General features: G+C 38.7%; 1 protein-coding gene and 1 long non-coding RNA gene across 2 annotated transcripts; both read right to left on the bottom strand.

Moving 5' to 3' along the window:
- Positions 1 to 3,662: 3,662 nt before the first annotated feature.
- On the bottom strand, positions 3,663 to 4,759 carry LOC124293866. The gene is made up of 3 exons (XR_006903735.1): positions 4,344 to 4,759; positions 3,959 to 4,060; positions 3,663 to 3,719 (listed from the first exon to the last, which is right to left on the bottom strand). It is a non-coding gene; the product is annotated as an uncharacterized LOC124293866 (long non-coding RNA).
- Positions 4,760 to 6,478: 1,719 nt separating this feature from the next.
- Positions 6,479 to 16,333, bottom strand: LOC107220510 (glutathione-specific gamma-glutamylcyclotransferase 1). Its single transcript, XM_015659135.2, has 4 exons — positions 15,118 to 16,333; positions 9,332 to 9,367; positions 8,817 to 9,079; positions 6,479 to 8,729 (listed from the first exon to the last, which is right to left on the bottom strand). Exons 1-4 carry the CDS (start codon positions 15,268 to 15,270, stop codon positions 8,450 to 8,452), a joined length of 732 nt encoding a protein of 243 aa, XP_015514621.1. The 5' UTR covers positions 15,271 to 16,333; the 3' UTR covers positions 6,479 to 8,449.
- Positions 16,334 to 17,173: the final 840 nt, after the last annotated feature.

Here is a 17,173-nt window from a genome sequence, read left to right as displayed (position 1 = left end):
TCCTGGAAGTCGAGAAATTTTATTAGCGGACTGACTGCTACCGAATTTGGGGTTGCGCGAAAAACGAATTGAAATAATTTATTGTGAACATGAACCAGGAACCACGGAGCGCTTATCCTGGAAGTCGAGAAATTTTATTAGCGGACTGACAGCTACCGAATTTGGGGTTGCGCGAAAAACGAATTGAAATAATTTATTGTAAACATGAACCAGGAACCACGGAGCGCTTATCCTGGAAGTCGAGAAATTTTATTAGCGGACTGACAGCTACCGAATATGGGATTGCGCGAAAAACGAATTGAAATAATTTATTGTAAACATGAACCAGGAACCACGGAGCGCTTATCCTGGAAGTCGAGAAATTTTATTAGCGGACCGACAGCTACTGAATTTCGGCTTGCGCGAAAAACGAATTGAAATAATTTATTGTGAACATGAACCAGGAACCACGGAGCGCTTATCCTGGAAGTCGAGAAATTTTATTAGCGGACTGACAGCTACCGAATTTGGGGTTGCGCGAAAAACGAATTGAAATAATTTATTGTAAACATGAACCAGGAACCACGGAGCGCTTATCCTGGAAGTCGAGTTTCACCGCGTAGCGGACCCGAAGCGCGAGATCCGGGAGGTTGAGAACCCGGGACTCGAAATACGTAGCGGACCCGAAGCGCGGGATCCGGGAGGTTGAGAACCCGGTACTCGAAATTTGCGGAGCGCGCCTCTCATCCGTCCGCTCTACTGCGCGGTTGTTTCCAGACTGAGGAATTCGGCTAGCTGATTTTGAATTGGTGACGTCACTTTCTGAACGTCCGACATCCAAACTATGGTTTCGAACTTTGATACTATGTATGATGATGTATGATGTACGATGTATGATGTATGATGTATGAGGTATGATGTATGAGGTATGATGATATGATATGATGTATAATGATTTTAGCTTTCACATTTCATACAAGAAATACGCACTTTATCTCTCCTGCCGATTCCAGACTCAAGCGGCCAGGCCCTTCGATGGTCAGCCGTTGACTGAAGATATATTCTTCAGCGAACGGGTCGGCTAATAACGCTGCCGTTCTGCGACAGTTGGATGATGAAAAATTTCGCTCGTATCTTTCAAATGTGTGTTAAAATACACTCGAAGTGTTAAGAAGCGTCGTTCTTTCTCTCCCTATCACCTTTCTAGGTCTTCAAACCACTACGCAGCGTTAAATACCGTCTCATATACGAAGCATCCATTTCATCTCGTTCAAAATTAGCGCATCCGTGATGTATTACAGTTACTCTGAATTTTTTTCCATCCGAATACTTTTCGAAAAACAATTCTGCTCCTCTACCCAACGCAGATACTTCACTTGCGACCAGCTGAAACAACGTTTCGATTCTATGCCCATGAAAATTCAAGATCGAGAGAGCAAATGAAAAATTGTTGAAATAATTATGAATACTAATGTTATGGAATACATCGAGCGCGCGTCGAATAGAATCCCATTTCGAAATGAATAATTCTTCTCTTTTCATATCATAGCTAATCTGCTAATATAGCTAAATAGGATGGTTGGAGGTGTTCGGAAATGTTAGGAGGTGGTCGGCGCTGGCAGAAGGTGATAGGGGGTGGTCGAAAGTGGCCATTGATGGTCGGAGGTGGCAGGGGGAGGTAGGAGGTGTTCGAAAATGATAGGACATTTCAAAAGTTAAAGTCGACGATGATCCGGTGCATCAATTTTATCGTATATTTGATAAATTATTCCTAAATACATTGAAACATATGTATTTGTAATGAAATATCATGCAATCGGCTGTGTAAACTATAAACTATAATTTCTATCGAATAGCTGCTTTTATGTCAACAGGGCTTTGAGACTCAGTTAAGTTGGATCTCGATTTTTGCCATCGTATGTAGGACATTGGGTTACAAGAACAAATGCAAATTACGAAGAACTCCGTATTAGAGATAAGGATATTTTAGTTCAAGCATACCTATACACAGAAATCCGTATGTGAATATACTAAAACCTCTGTGTTTATTGTAAAAATCTAGTTTTAAATATGTGTACATATGTATATACACATGCATAAGTATACATATACATATATACACATACATGTACATAAATAATTGCCAAGAAATTAGAAACACTCACAACTTGTCGCAAATAGAGTAAAACGTAAGGTTAATAATATATAAATTACACAAGCGCAACGTAAAACGTGGCAAGGGTAATCCTAGTGCAGTGATTGTATAAACTGAAGAAGTATACATTTACATATACATGATATAAATTAATAGTCCAGAAAAGAGTATTTAGAGAGCTTATCTAATTCCGATCTTGTCACAATAGATCATTAACATAATCAATATACGGTTAAAGCTGTATTAGCTACATTCACTATTAGAGATAATATTGTTTCTCCATTTTTACAGTTATTTAATTTCTTGTACAACAATTTTTCAAATTTCACCGCAAAATGCCCAACGAGTTCTCGTTGTGCAAACACGAGTCAAATTACCTTACAGATGGCATTACATTGATTTTTGCCTTCTCCCGTCGAGTTATAAATACAGAGAAATCTCAATGAGAGCTCATTTCTATAAGATTTATTGTAGTGTTATATTCGTAGCTGTACCTGTTATTCTATATTATATACTGTCCTAAATTTTAAACACACGGCACAACAATGGCTGAAAGCACAATGGCAAGAAGAGAGGAGCAATTTGCATCTTAATCAATCTTTTCTTCTTTATACGTAGCACAGCGATGTCACGTCGGAGGATATGTACTAGTGGATCACTAGGTGGGGCACAGAACTGAAAAATAATTATGTTAAAAATCTTCAACATTTCTTACAGAAAGTAGGTACGTTGCCAGACCTTATATATCAACAATGAATATTCGTAGGGGCTATGTTCATAAATACTTACAAAAGTAAGCTAATATTTTACCCGCAATTGCTTATTACTGATAACTTGATATGATAATATCCCCTTCCCACCCCTCCCCTCCCCTCACACGACCCACCCCGCCCTACCTACTTCTGCTCCTACTCCTACTCCTACTCCTACTACGACGACTACTCCTATTCCTACTCCGACTACTCCTACTCCTAATCCCACTCCAACTCCTACTATTCCTACTTCTACTCATATTCCTACTCCGAGTCCTATTCCTACCACTACTCTTACTTCTACTCCTATTTCTACATCTTCCCCTGATCCTACTCCTGATGCTGATTCTACTTCATCAAATATTGTAAAAATGTTAAACTCACCGAGCACGAATCCTTGTCCTCCACCTCGTCCAGCTCGACCACCTCCAACCACCGCCAACCACCCCCGACGACCACTGCTAACCACCTCGGGTTATAACTGGAATAGTAATAAATATTTTCAGTACAAGAACACATCAAAAGTATTATGTAAGGATTAATATAATTAAATAATCTCTTAATACGTAATAAATTTCATGAGCTACTAAATATGTGCTTGTACAAAAAATGAATTGAAATAATTTGTTGTAAACATGACAAGTTTGAAATATTTTAGATGAAATATAATTACAATTGCCATCAAATATTATAAAAATGTTTTACTCACCGAGCACAAATCCTCGTCTTCCTCGTCCACCTTGTTCTCCTCGTCTTCCTCGTCCTCCTCCTCGTCTACCTCCGACCACCTCCAACGACGACCGACGACCACCGATAACCACCTTCGGTTGTACCTTCAATAGTAATAAATATTTTCAGTATATGAACACATCAAAAATATTGTGTAAGGATTAATGTAATTAATGAACTAATCAATTGTATAATAAATTTTATTAGCGCATTCAAAGCTACTGAATATGTGCTTCGGGAAAAATAAATTGAAATAATTCATTGTGTACATGACAAGTTTGAAATATTTTAGATGAAATATAATTACAATTGCCATCAGATATTATAAAAATGTTTTACTCACCGAGCACAAATCCTCGTCCTCCTCCCCCACCTTGTTCTCCACGTCTTCCTCGTCCTTCTTCTTGTCCACCTCAGATCACCTCCAACACCCACCGATAACGACCTCGGGTTATACATGGAATAGTAATAAATATTTTCAGTATTATAACACATCAAAAATATTGTGTAACGAATAATATCATTTTTTTATGGACAGATTTTACCAAGAAGATTATGAGAAAATTAGAAAAAATTATAGAAATTTTACTAGCACGATGATAGCTACTGAATTACGACTTGGGCGAAATATGAATTGAAATAATTTATTGTAAACATAACAAGTTCAAAAATTTTGGATAGAATAAAATCACAATTGCCATTGAATAGTAGAAAAATTTTATACTCACCGTGCAGAAATCCTCGTTCTCTTCGTCCACCTTGTTCTCCTCGTCTTCCTTGTCCTCCGAGAGTCGAGTTTCATCAGGTAGCGGACCTGGAGCGCTGGAACCATGGAGCGCTTTTCCTGAAATTCAAGCTTCACCAGGTAGCGGACCTGGAGCGTAGAAACTACGGAGCACTTGTCCCTGAAGTCGAGTTGCACCAGGTAGTGGACCTTAGACGCAGAAACTACGGAGCGCTTGTTCTGGAAGTCGAGTTTCACCAGGTAGCGGACCTGGAGCGCAGAAAGTACGCAGCGCTTGGTCAAAAGTCGCCAGGTTAAGGACCTGGACAGCCAGAACTACGGAAAATCAGTCCTGCAGATCAAAAGTCACCAGGTCAAGGACCTGGACAGCCAGAACTATGAAGCGTTTGTTCTGGAAGTCGATTTTCACCAGGTAGCGAACCTGGAGCGCAGAAACCACGGAGCGCTTGTTCTGGAAGTTGAGTTTCACCAGGTAGCGGACCTGGAGCGCAGAAACTACGGGGCGCTTGTCCTGGAAGTCGAATTGCACCAGGAAACGGACCCGGAGCGCAGGATCCAGGAGGTAGAGAACCCGGTACTCGAAATTTGCGGAGCGCGATTCTCATACGTCCGCTCTACTGCGTGGTTGTTTCCAGACTGAGGAATTCGGCCAATTGATTTTCGTCTATATAGATCAAGACAGAAAAAATTTTGGGTGACGTCACTTTCTGAACATCCGAACATCCAAAATTTGGTTTCGAACTTTAATACTATGTATGATGTATGATGACTTTAGTCTTTATATTTCAGACAAGAAATACGCACTTTATCATTCCTGCCGATTCCAGACTCAAGCGGCTAGGCCCTTCGGTTGTCAGCCGTTGACTCAAGATATTCTTCAGTTAACGGGTTAGCTAATAACGCTGCCGTTCTGCGACAGTTGGACGATAACAATTTTTGCTCGTACCTTTTAAATGTGTGTTAAAATAAACTCGAAGTTTCAAGAAGCTTCGTTTTTTCTGTCCCTGTCAAAAAAAAATCGCCAACAGTCACCCTTTTAGGCCTTCAAATCAGAACACTGCGTTAAGTGCTGTCTCATACATACAGAGCATCCCATTTCATCTCAATCAAAATTAGCTCATCCGGGATGTATTACAGTTACTCCGAATTTTTTTCCATACGAACACTTTCCGAAAAACAATTCTGCTTCTCTACCCAACGTAGATAGATACTTCACTTGCGACTAGCTAAAATAGCGTTTGGATTCTATGCCTTCGAAAATTCAACATCGAGAGAGCAAATGAAAAGTTGTAATAATTATGAATATTAATGTTATGGAATACATCAAGCACGTGTCGAATAGAATCCCATTTCGAAATGAATAATTCTTCAATTTTCATATTATAGCCGTATTATTGTAGATAATATGATTTGTCTCCTGGAAAATTATGAAAGTTACAGTATGCATTACGTATTAATCGTAAATAGATCATCTATATTAATATCGTACATGGACCGCATATGCCTATACATATACTTTTTGGTCTCTGCGTCATTATTACATCTGATCTATTATTATTTATGATCTATGTATACATTCTTCTCTCGGGTACCTATACCTTAATCAAATCACTGTTTTGCTACGAATTTTGGAAGGAATTTATTCTCATTATTAATTTCTTGTATCGCGGAGGTGGTTGGAGGTGTTCGGAAATGGTTGGAGGTGTTCAGAAATGGTACGAGGTGGTAGGGGGTGTTCGGACGTGGTAGGAGCTGCTAGGAGGTGGTAGGAGGTGGCAGGAGGTGTTTGGCGGTGGTTGGAGGGGGTAGGAAGTGTTTGGCGGTAGTTGGAGGTGATCGGCGGTGGTCGAGGAGGACGAGAACGAGGAGGATAACGAGGGGGAGGAGAAGGCAGAGGACGGAAATTCAAATTCGATCGGTCTAATTCTTGGTCCCTGACTCAATGACGTTTGCAATTTGATTCGATGATCAAAAAACGGGTTGCTTTGCACCTATGTTCTGTTGAACAATTGTTTGGTCGTAGAAGCCGTTACATTGGCTTCCTATGCATTTGAACGTACAATCATTGTGGTATCACATTATCTTAATAGTTTTGAAAGAGAATAATAAACAATTGTATTAAAATTTACGAAATGCTCAATTTATAAACAAATACTTCCTTCGTGTCACAAAAGTTATGCTTACAATCACATTAGTAATCACTAAAATATAAAAATAAATTAAAACATACTTGTTTAAATGTATCAGCCGCAGCCTCCATTGGCTAGTTACAGTATGTATGGTATAATATATAGGTACGGTTATAATTCTTACCAGAAGGCAGGAAACCCTTGCTTCACCTTAAGTGACGGAATTAATTATGCAGCTAGAATACACGATGCAATTGATAAACGGACAGGTATTCGTGTATACTGCAGGTCCTCACAAGGTGAATCAGGAAATATATTTGAAAGTTAAAGAACACGAAAAGAAATTCTATGGGTGGAAGAGATTCTCTCAATATCATCGCCTACTGGAGTAAATCAATAACGAATCATTCACCGCAATAGTTATTACGTGGTAATGCGCACATCGAGGAAGGACTAATCACGCTAATGCTAGAACTTGTATTGAATGCATAGACTCATATGTGTGCAATTTGTGAATAAATATGTATAATACATGTTATAAATTTTTACTACGATCTGCTGTTATTGTACATTCAGCTGTCGTTAGGAATTGATTATGATAGTAGATGCTGGTCACTAATGTCATCTTACGAGAAAGATAAAGTTCAAAATGAGTGAAAAAATACAGACATATCTTACCAATCATCGCGTAGCATATATGGATACAATAGCCGTTCACAAAAGCCCTGAGTTATTACACACGTAGTGTAACGACAAGAATTAGTACTCACAGCTGGCCAAGTAAAATTACACACATATCTGTCCATAATTAATATTTAGTTTAGGACAGATCAATACCTTCAATTCATATCATAATTACCAACAGACGATTACTGTGACAAATTATTTTGGTCCCGTGATCGAAAGTTGCGTCTCAGTCTATCATAAGTATGTACATATTAAGTCTTATTATAAGATAGTTATACTTCATGGGCATAGCCTGTGTCACGAAAAATCTTCACTCGTGTATTTTAATGCGATTTTCACACCCCGTTTCTGAACATTGGTATCTCACATGCCACTTAATTCATCCTATTAAATAAATACGTGCTGCATTTTAAACGAAAAACATTCGGATATTATATTATATATTCCTTATATACAGATGAACCTAGCAAGTAATTTATTCCTTTTAGATCAGTGTATCAATCAGCAAGGTTAATTGTCATATAAAATATTATAATTCTGTAGAATAATTATTTTGACATCGATTCTGAAATCTGTTTATTGTTCTTTGTCTTGTTCTAATAATAGGAAGGATCAATGAATTGACGCAATTTTACTATAGAATGAGAGAAACTTCTGTCTTTCAAACAGTCCATGAAAAATGTTCAACGTGACTGATATATATGTTCGTAGTTATAGTATTGTACATTAATCCTATTTGTTGAAACAAAAAGAGATCCTGTTTAGTTCTGCAGAGTACTACTCTTCGAAAATTCAAATCACATAGAGTGAAATTTTACAATCATCCATACACACGGTATATTTAAAATGGCAATTTTGCCTACAAACCTGTGTAAAATTCTTCCAAAATCCCTTAATGCAATTGTTTTCCAAGGATCTTAAAGCTTATAGAGAGCCGGCGACTGTTATCAAAGAAATGAAAATAAACAAAATACCCTGCTAATCAAATGCCACTACTTATTCGATACTGCATTTTATTTTTAGTTGATTGCTATCAAGCTAGGAGGAAAGAATTGTGTAGGACCGAATGCCCTGTCAATTGCAAGGCAAAAATCTTATTCCTATAAAATATAAGTTTATATATAAGTCATGTTACATCGGCACAAGAGAATACTTGTAATCCCGGGAACAGTCGTCGCGCCCCAAAAGTAACACGAATTTCTTAAAAATCTTTTGTTACGCCGGTCACGCCCGGGTGTCGTTTCCGGTTTCGTGCAGTTACGTGCAGAGCACTTTAAATATTTAGGCAACGCAGAGTCTTTGACGGTACTCTCGACGTGAACTGGAAGGATTCTTGTCTTAGAGGATGCGCAACGTTATCATCCTCCAGTCTGTCGTCCAGCACACCTTCCGGTTCGTCGACCTCGTTCAAATTTATGTCGAATTCCCTGTTGCCCATCAGCGTTTTCAGGCACAGTTTCTCCTCCTTAATTCTCGCCCTCACAAGCATCTCCAGGGTGAACAAATGCTCGTCTTGAGCGTCGGGCAGATACTGATGCATAAAGTCTGCTAGTCTGAAAAGCAGAATAAAATTACATGTCACGCTCTGATCACATTCCTGGCATTCCTAAAATTTCTCTACAGAATTCATTCGAAAGTACCTTAGAAGGTATTCGACGTTATGGCCACTGGGACCTGAGCATTCGGTGATTTGATTCGCTATCGTGCTGACAGGAGCATCCCCTAACCAGTGTTGATTTCCGCTAGTCGCGATGTACACCAAAGCTGGAAAACTCTGGTTTCCATCTCTCGTGTAAAATGTTGTTAGTTTCGTCATATAACCACCCAAGGTACACTCTCGTTTCTCCAAATAAGGCAGGGCTGCGTTACCACGCAGCTCGAAGGCACGTCCCCAAGCAATTCCCTTAAAATTGAAATTAAGACGAGTTAACGTACAAAGTTTCATCCACCTTAAGTGCGAAGGCTATGAATCGACAAAATTGTAAGCCGTCGATCCAAAATTTGTAAATACGCCTGCATTTATGCAATCCACTGCACGTTCCACCAAAACTCGCCTACATTTCTGCAACTAAGTGTACAATTTACCGATCGCCTTTTAAATTACCCGTGACATATTTTCCACAAATAAGCTGATATAACAAGTCAAACTATTTACCTCTTTGTCTTCGATCAGGGTTGCAACACGGCCAGGCTAAAACAAGAGGAAAAGTATCGATAAGCCACAAGCATTGCATCATAATTAAACTAACCAACTATATCATGACTACGGTCACGGTTATTAGAAGAGTCTTATCTTGGCCAGACATATTTAATCCTAAAGAAGCCCTGGCTTATTATATCCTGTTATAGCATGAGAGGAATGTATACAATATGCTTATGCAATTGAAAACAAGTGGAACAGATTTCACGAATAACTGTTCTTACATTAGAAATATATATTTGTTGTTACTACGAAGCAGAACGAGGGTAAAAAACCACAGAAACGTGACACCTTATCGAAAGGATGACAATTCATAGTTCTGTGCCCCTCGTCTATCAATTCTCGATTAAATTTCAAGAAGACTAGGAATATAACTGGGTCAACGAACGAGAGTACTATGCATAGTAAAGCGAATATCTAAAAATTGACGCCAGTAAATAAATGAAAAGGTTGCGTTTCGTCGAGACCACAACAGTCCGTTCAATGACCGTATCGAATACCGGAATACCTGCAGTACTTATAAGGTTATGAAAACTAGAGTTAGATTTCTTCTCGTATTTTTATCAAAACTTTCAACAAAAGATACTCGTACATCCAACCACGTTCGTGATGCAGGACCAGGGTTGGATTGCAAGACCTCGGTTGAAATCGATACTCCTGTCTGGTTCAACTTGTCACTGAATTTTCTTTCACACCACGCTATACCGATATCAATTACCACTGGTAGCTTGGGAGTAAGAAATTGGATGACCGATACTTGTCTGGGAATTATACTCAACGACGCTGCTGATTTTCTTCTTTAAACTTTATATACCATATAATGCAAAAAATAAAAATACAAAAATATCTATATCTTCGTAGGTGTATTGATAACTTCTTCGTCGTAACATTTTTCCAAAGTAGCATCTTCTGTAGATGCAGCGAAAAAAAAAAAATCAACCCCAGAAAACACGAGATTTGACACTGTGGATTAGATACAAACTACAAGAGATTGAAACTGGAAAATTTTATTTAATCAGTGAATATTATTTTACTCCACCTGTTCACCAAAATGCTTTCTGAGCATTTGCGATGTGTTTGTACGGCAGCTAGAACGTTTCTTGTGACAATTGATTTGTAAACAGTCTGAGTTTGGCGGGATGGAAAATTTGTAAATAAATACATTTATTTTGACACAGAAACTTCGGAAAAAACATTATGGAGCACGAGTGTTTTATGATCAAACATCACGAGCATGCTTGGTAAAAGTTGATACCCCGAAACAATAAATTGACTACAAATTGCAGATAATAATTTAGTCACAATCGGATACTTTTTTTTATACAGCGTCGAATTTTCTACAAAATTATGTACTTCTCATTATTGTAGGTCAATTCGTCACCAACGTACACAGTTAAAAAGAACATGACATATTTTTTACATGTTATTTCCATAAGATACTTTAGCGGGAAAGCGGACTATCTTAGAGTTAATATTAAGAGCTGAAATTTATAAAGTAATTTTTTTTATCGATTTGGAAGCGTTTGAGCCCCTGGGAGCATACAAATTCGGAAACGCCCCTGCTAATGGACACCCTATTATACAATCACATAAAAAGAAACCAAAAACAAATATTTTCCGCTTATGATATTATTTCACGTATTTGGATTGTATGAGAAAGAGCTGTGATCACACATATCCTACTAGAGATTTTTTCAAATAATGACTATGCGAACAGCATACGTGCATATCCAACGAAAATTGTACAGAAAAATTAAAATAAGATAATTGTAAAAGCGTCGAAAATACCGTAAAGTTTGTTACAATTCGTTTTTTTTTTTTTTTTGCCTTAACATTTCAGTGACGTAAGTTTGATGCTAAATATTATCCTCGCGTCGGTTTGCCAACGGTCAACGAAATGATTTTCGCGGTCGAAGAATAAATACCAATTTGAATTGGTTACAAGCCAACGAAACCATTACACAGCGTACCAGGCACGCGGGTTATACGACCGTGGAAAACTTGATATATCCAATTCACGATGTCCTGTATGTTATGCTGTAAAACGCCAATATTGACACACGATCCAAGATTGAAGTTAAAATAATGCCAACGTGACTGAAATTCACGCTGGAATTGGGCACCGGAAGACATAGGTATAAGTTAGAACTCTGAATGAAATGAAATGAAATGAATTGGGTATGAGGCCGTTTTGCAAGCGCGGTTCAATCGCATCGTTTTCCATAGCTTTGAGCTTTGGGAATTGGTAAATTGGCCGGACAATGAATTGAAATTGCGAGGCAATTGGGTGCTCGGAGCGCTGTGAATTACAGTGATCAATTCATCAGGGTTCTTTGTCAACGTGTAAGTAATGTAAATACCTCCAAGCACGTGTTCCTGGCGCAAAATTTGGCGACGATCAGGCGTCACGGTTTGACACATTGAAAAAAGAAAATAACAAGAATAATTTTAACCACGCGTGCGAAGAATCAAAACATAAAGATTAGAAACTAAAAGAAGAAGCGTCGAATCGACCTTGGGAGTCTTTAAGATATTCGCAGAAAGTGAAGAAACGAAAATTTACGGATCACGGAGAGGGACTGTGATCCACGAAACTGGCAGTATTTATAAATCAAACAGCCTATGATGAAAAAAAAACATCAACGCTTTGTTTTTTTTTGGGTTGCTGCAAGTGCCTCTTTGATATATATTATATTATGTATAATGTATATATATATATATATATATATATATTATATATGTATGTACTTACCAAGAGTGAAACAAAGTTTGAAAAAATATTTAATACAGATATAATCAAAGTGGATGAAAGATGAAGAGACGATACAGGAAGAAAGGCTAATCTGTACTTATATTATTTAAACATCCAAGAGACATTCCGTGTACTGCTGTTGAGCCAAGAGAATTACACGTGCAGCAGCAGAGCGCCCGATAAGCATGCCTACACAGTTCAGTCTACAATAACAAGATGTTATACAGTTTAGCCTGAAGTCGCGACAGAATAAACCTACACGTGTCACACTAGAGAATTGACATTGCTCAGATCATATACTATAGGTATTATACATTTTTCTCGTGCCAAGTTAACGAGTCAAGAATTTTCTCGCCAGTAATGTATAATGTATATATTAGGAATCTATGCATACGTACTACGTGTATATGAAAGCATTTGAGCGACGTTTGATTACTTCGAAAGTTTGCTCGTTTGAAAGCTTTTATTAAATATACCTAAGCGAGAAGTTGTACAACCCATTTTTCAGAAGCTCAAAAAAAACTACAATAAACTATACTAGGCTAACATTGTAAAGTATTGTCACAGAATGTAAAAGAAATTTCCCTACGTATATATATAACAATATTAACGGATATTATTAACGTATAGTATTTGATGACGAGATTTATGAATCAATTTACGAATGATATGCGTGCGTAAAAAATCGGTCGGTGAATGAGGCAGTGATGAGTTGATTTGAATTGCACATGATACAAAATGAAGTAAAAAAAAATATTTTGTTTGCATACTTTCCGTGATAGTCAGCAATTTGCATTCAAGCTTGAAATCGAGAGGAGAGAAGAAACAAGCAACTATCAATGACTCTAGGACTCTATTTTGTATTCATTTACACTTTAAACCACAAAATCAATTCACGTTCTGCTGTAATCGGCTCCAAGTCTGGAATACCAATGTTACCCATCAGCATCAGCGGAAGCGATGATTATAATTCACAAATGAAATTGCAAAAACTGAATGTAAAGCGCTACGCTGTAATAGCGAATATCGAAACCGATAATATTCAGGTTGTGGTATCCACGCAGAAGGTGAATTTGCAAATGAAATTTTCCGCTCAACTTGACCCACTTACATTTTGTTCTTCTAATTTTGTCCGGTTTATTGAAGCCGAAAAACTTTACAGCCTTGACAGTAATTCATGTTCTTATTTCACACAAGGTCATTATCATTTTTTTTTAACGGTGTTTAACGATTATCAAGAACATTCTGCGATCTTCGTCAGGCTTACTGAGCATTTGGGAGGTCAGTTTCTTCACATAAATGCTGTGTGTGCAATTATATTTTGATCTTTTATTCGAACCAAGAATCATAACAACCAAGATTAAGCGAGATTGTTACAATGATTGTACGTCGACACGGAAGTCCCCTTTTCAACTATTCCAGGGGGTAAAAATCTACTGTGACTACTATACGTCGTTTGCTAGTTTTGGCATTAACATGTATATTTCCAACAACAATAAACTTTCTAGGTGATAAAGTACCACAATATTATTGTAATTTCTTTTTCCGAGCTGCTAGTTCCGAGTATGACATATTAAACGTTATATTCAAGTATATGTTATTCAACAAAGCTCTGAATTTTTAAATTTTCTCATAATACACAATGACCCTACATTCGCATTACTTGCTGCAATACAAAAACGCTGGGTTTATCAACATGCAATCAAGTATAGTGTCCTCTTTACACGTACATACATACATATGTATATATACGAGATAAATCTGCGGTTACTCCAATTAAGGAGACTTCAAAATAATCGCGCGAAAAGCATATACAATAAATGTAAAAAAGTGAAATAAAATACCACGATATTATAGGTGGATCGCCATTGCGAAGCAGCAGCGGCATATCTACCACTTGGCACAGAAACATCCAACTTCGGGGAATGAATTGGAAACTAAATACAAAACCTGTATCGAATTGTTGGTAAACTCTGCCGTCGAACACAGCGCGATGTAAACGTGACGGGATGGAATTTACGATGTAGTAATATTCGGATAAATATAAAGCGTATTTCTGTACATACATAGGTATGTAACACGTGTCGAGTATATGCTAAAGCAATCCGGCAGTTGGCAATCAGCGATCGAATCGCGCAGCGATCTCTGCTGCGAAATAATTTTCTTCGTGCCAATACGCGTTCGCATGGCCAGTCTTTCGTTAATAGAACAAAATTTTCTACCAAGGAATGGTATTACACACGCGTATGTATTCTAGCACGCCTCGAAAACGTGCCCGCGAAGATATTGCCACTGTATATTATATACGTATATAAATAAAACTCTGAGGAATATTTTAAAATCGGGCCGTCGTGTTTTTCTCTCTCTCTGTCTATCTTTAACCAAGTTGTTTAACTCTGACCATTAAATTTCAGATACTAGGTTACTGGATACACATACAAGTGTCACGACTCGTGTTTACGTTCACGCAACCCGCTGTTTCAAATCTCTTTTTCAACTAAAGGGCTAAAGCTTTTCTGGAAAGTGAAATTAACAGCAGATTGTTCTCGTCGTTTAAACAAGATATCAGCGCTACGGAAATGATCAAATGACGGGAATGTACTTTCATAAGTGCAGTGTACAAACGTCAGAAATGTTGATTTTGCGGAAGTTTTTATAGCCCCGTGTTACATCTATTTTATCTTCACAGCCTTGAACAAGCTTGAGTCCAGCATTTCGTGTCTAAGGTCGAATCTTCTCTGCGTAGACCGAAGTTCACAAATAGACGACAAGTAAAAGTCGAAGTAAAAGTACTATATCGTAATTGATCTGTGAGAATTGATCTGAAGAGAAGTTCTGAACAAAAAGAGTACATCTCGTAATCGCGAAAGCTTGCAAAATCCAACAATAACTTATACGAAGTCCCCAATGCAACTTGGAACATTGAACACGTATCATTGTCAGTAAAATCGCGAATCAGCCAAGGGTATGTTAAGAGACATTAACTTACCTTGTCAGCGGTGCCTCGGTGAGTGACATTTCCCTGCCAAAATTTTCTGGTGAAGCCCCTGATGTACCCGGCGAGGCTTTTCTCGAAATCGAATCCCGGGTGCCAACACAGGGATCCGTATCCAAAAACCCAGAGTCCAGTCACTGCGTTCATTTTCGGCTTTCCAAAAAGTCTCCGGAAGCGATTGCTCTCTTCTCAATCTCTCTCGATCTCTTCTAGTCTTCCTCAAACACGCGATTTATCCGATCACGTCTATATCGTGCACGAAGCAGTCTCTCGACGGTAAGTTTAAAATATTTTGTTTACTTTTTATAATCACTCGACGGATCGTTCCGCAATCCTCTTCTTCCCCGCAACGCGTTTGCTTGCACTTGTTTGCACAGACAAAGATGAAATAACGCGGGAGCGTATTAAAGTTCTTATTGAATTTAGTTAAAAAAAAATACGAAGCTGCACACCGAGCAGCGATAATTAATTAGGTACACTGTGTGTCTATGTCGATGCAGCAATAACAATTGCGAGTAATAACAGATGTAACGGTGTAATAACGGTAATAGTAACAACGATAAAATATATATCACAGACCGGGCAGTGAGTCAGTAATTGGCTAAGGTAGAGGAAAATATGTGCAATTATCTAAATTCCTAGTCCTTTTTCGTCACCGCGATTCCCATGATCAATCAACTGCTCGTCGGCAGTCTGGTCAAGATCTCCGGGAAGTTCCGCAGGTGTACAACAAAGAGTATAATCAGTCGGGTTACAGAATGATCGACAGCCATCTATGCGCGTGTTGACATCGACGCTGTCAAGTCCTGCACAACAGACAGCCGGCCGCTACGTCGTCAGTTCGTTCGATCAAATATCGTTCTACGCCCGTTCGTATTTTCGCCGATTTACCGACGCCGGTTCTCTCGTACTTTTCGAGTACTGTGGAATATTCGCTCCGCTCGGCGTGCCCTGCTCTATTAACCACCACGGCAGCATTTAGCCGGTATATATAACGCGTCCTTCGTGTTCACACAGCGACGTGATGCACGTATGTGTATACATGTATTTACGTCCTCGGTTTTCGGTCCGTCGACGAGGCGTCCGCGTCGCGAGTCGGCCGCTGCACTTTTCTAGGGACCCGTCGGGCGTCCGATCACGACGGTCTTTGATTCCTGAATCGCGTCACGCGAGCCACGCTGCTGAACTGTTCACTGACATCTGTTTCACTGTCAGTGGGAATAGCAGACGGCGAAAAGCCGCCGCGCTGCGCGTGCGTTGGGAGAAAAGGATGATGAAACAACCGTCGCGGGTTGACGCACCGTGTCTCTCATCCATAGCCTCGTTTCGAGGGCCTGTGATCTTGAGGGAGTACGACCACGTGCGTCTCACAATCAATTGCAATTGCTCTTATTATGTGGTTGAAGCGGAAAACGTGAAAATATATTACTTGATATTCGGTCGTAATATACGTACACTGCTCTTTCGATTAGATTAAAGTGATCAATTATAAACGTTCTCTTCGCAATTTCCTATCGCTTGGCGTCCTGATGTTGCGTCGTAAGCTTTCAAAATTCTAACAGCTATAAACTAGGAGTGCGCGGTATTGGAAATTAGGTACCGATTTTCGGTACGGGTTTCGTATTCGGTAGTTTCAGTTGACCGAAATATCGAATTTTCGGTAAACTCTTTAATCTACAAATACCATCGGAAGAAGACCAAAAATAATTTGTATCGAACTGTACTAAATATAGATAATCTAAATAGTATTTAGTTTATCAGAAATTTCGGTATGTACTTCGGTATTTATCGAAATTTCGATATTCGGTATCGGTATTGGCAGAAGGTTCCCGTGTCGATACATTCCGAGAAAGGAGATACCGAAATACCGCGCACCCCTGCTACAAACTAACTACAACCCCTAATTCCCCCTCCTTCGACTTTTCGAAGAATCCTAACGATGAACACAAATTCCACTTCGCTTTCTCAGCCAATCATCACAAATGATATTTTCTAGACTTCCTCGAATCCCTCTCCACTTCTATTCTTATTCACTTCCAACAATTCAAAC

The sequence above is a fragment of the Neodiprion lecontei genome, chromosome 4 (genome assembly GCF_021901455.1).
Source record: "Neodiprion lecontei isolate iyNeoLeco1 chromosome 4, iyNeoLeco1.1, whole genome shotgun sequence".
In the NCBI taxonomy this organism is placed as follows: domain Eukaryota; kingdom Metazoa; phylum Arthropoda; class Insecta; order Hymenoptera; family Diprionidae; genus Neodiprion; species Neodiprion lecontei.
The sequence above is the reverse complement of the archived record's forward strand: the minus strand, read 5'-3'. Positions and strand labels throughout refer to the sequence as shown.

Bases quoted from the DNA above. Each gene is read 5' to 3' on its own strand.
- LOC107220510 (XM_015659135.2), bottom strand. From the start codon at position 15,270: ATGAACGCAGTGACTGGACTCTGGGTTTTTGGATACGGATCCCTGTGT. The intron at 9,080-9,331 runs GTAAATAGTTTG...TTCAATTTTAAG, and splicing joins CCCTGATCGAAGACAAAGAG to GGAATTGCTTGGGGACGTGC. The intron at 8,730-8,816 runs GTACTTTCGAAT...TCTGCTTTTCAG, and splicing joins AACGTCGAATACCTTCTAAG to ACTAGCAGACTTTATGCATC.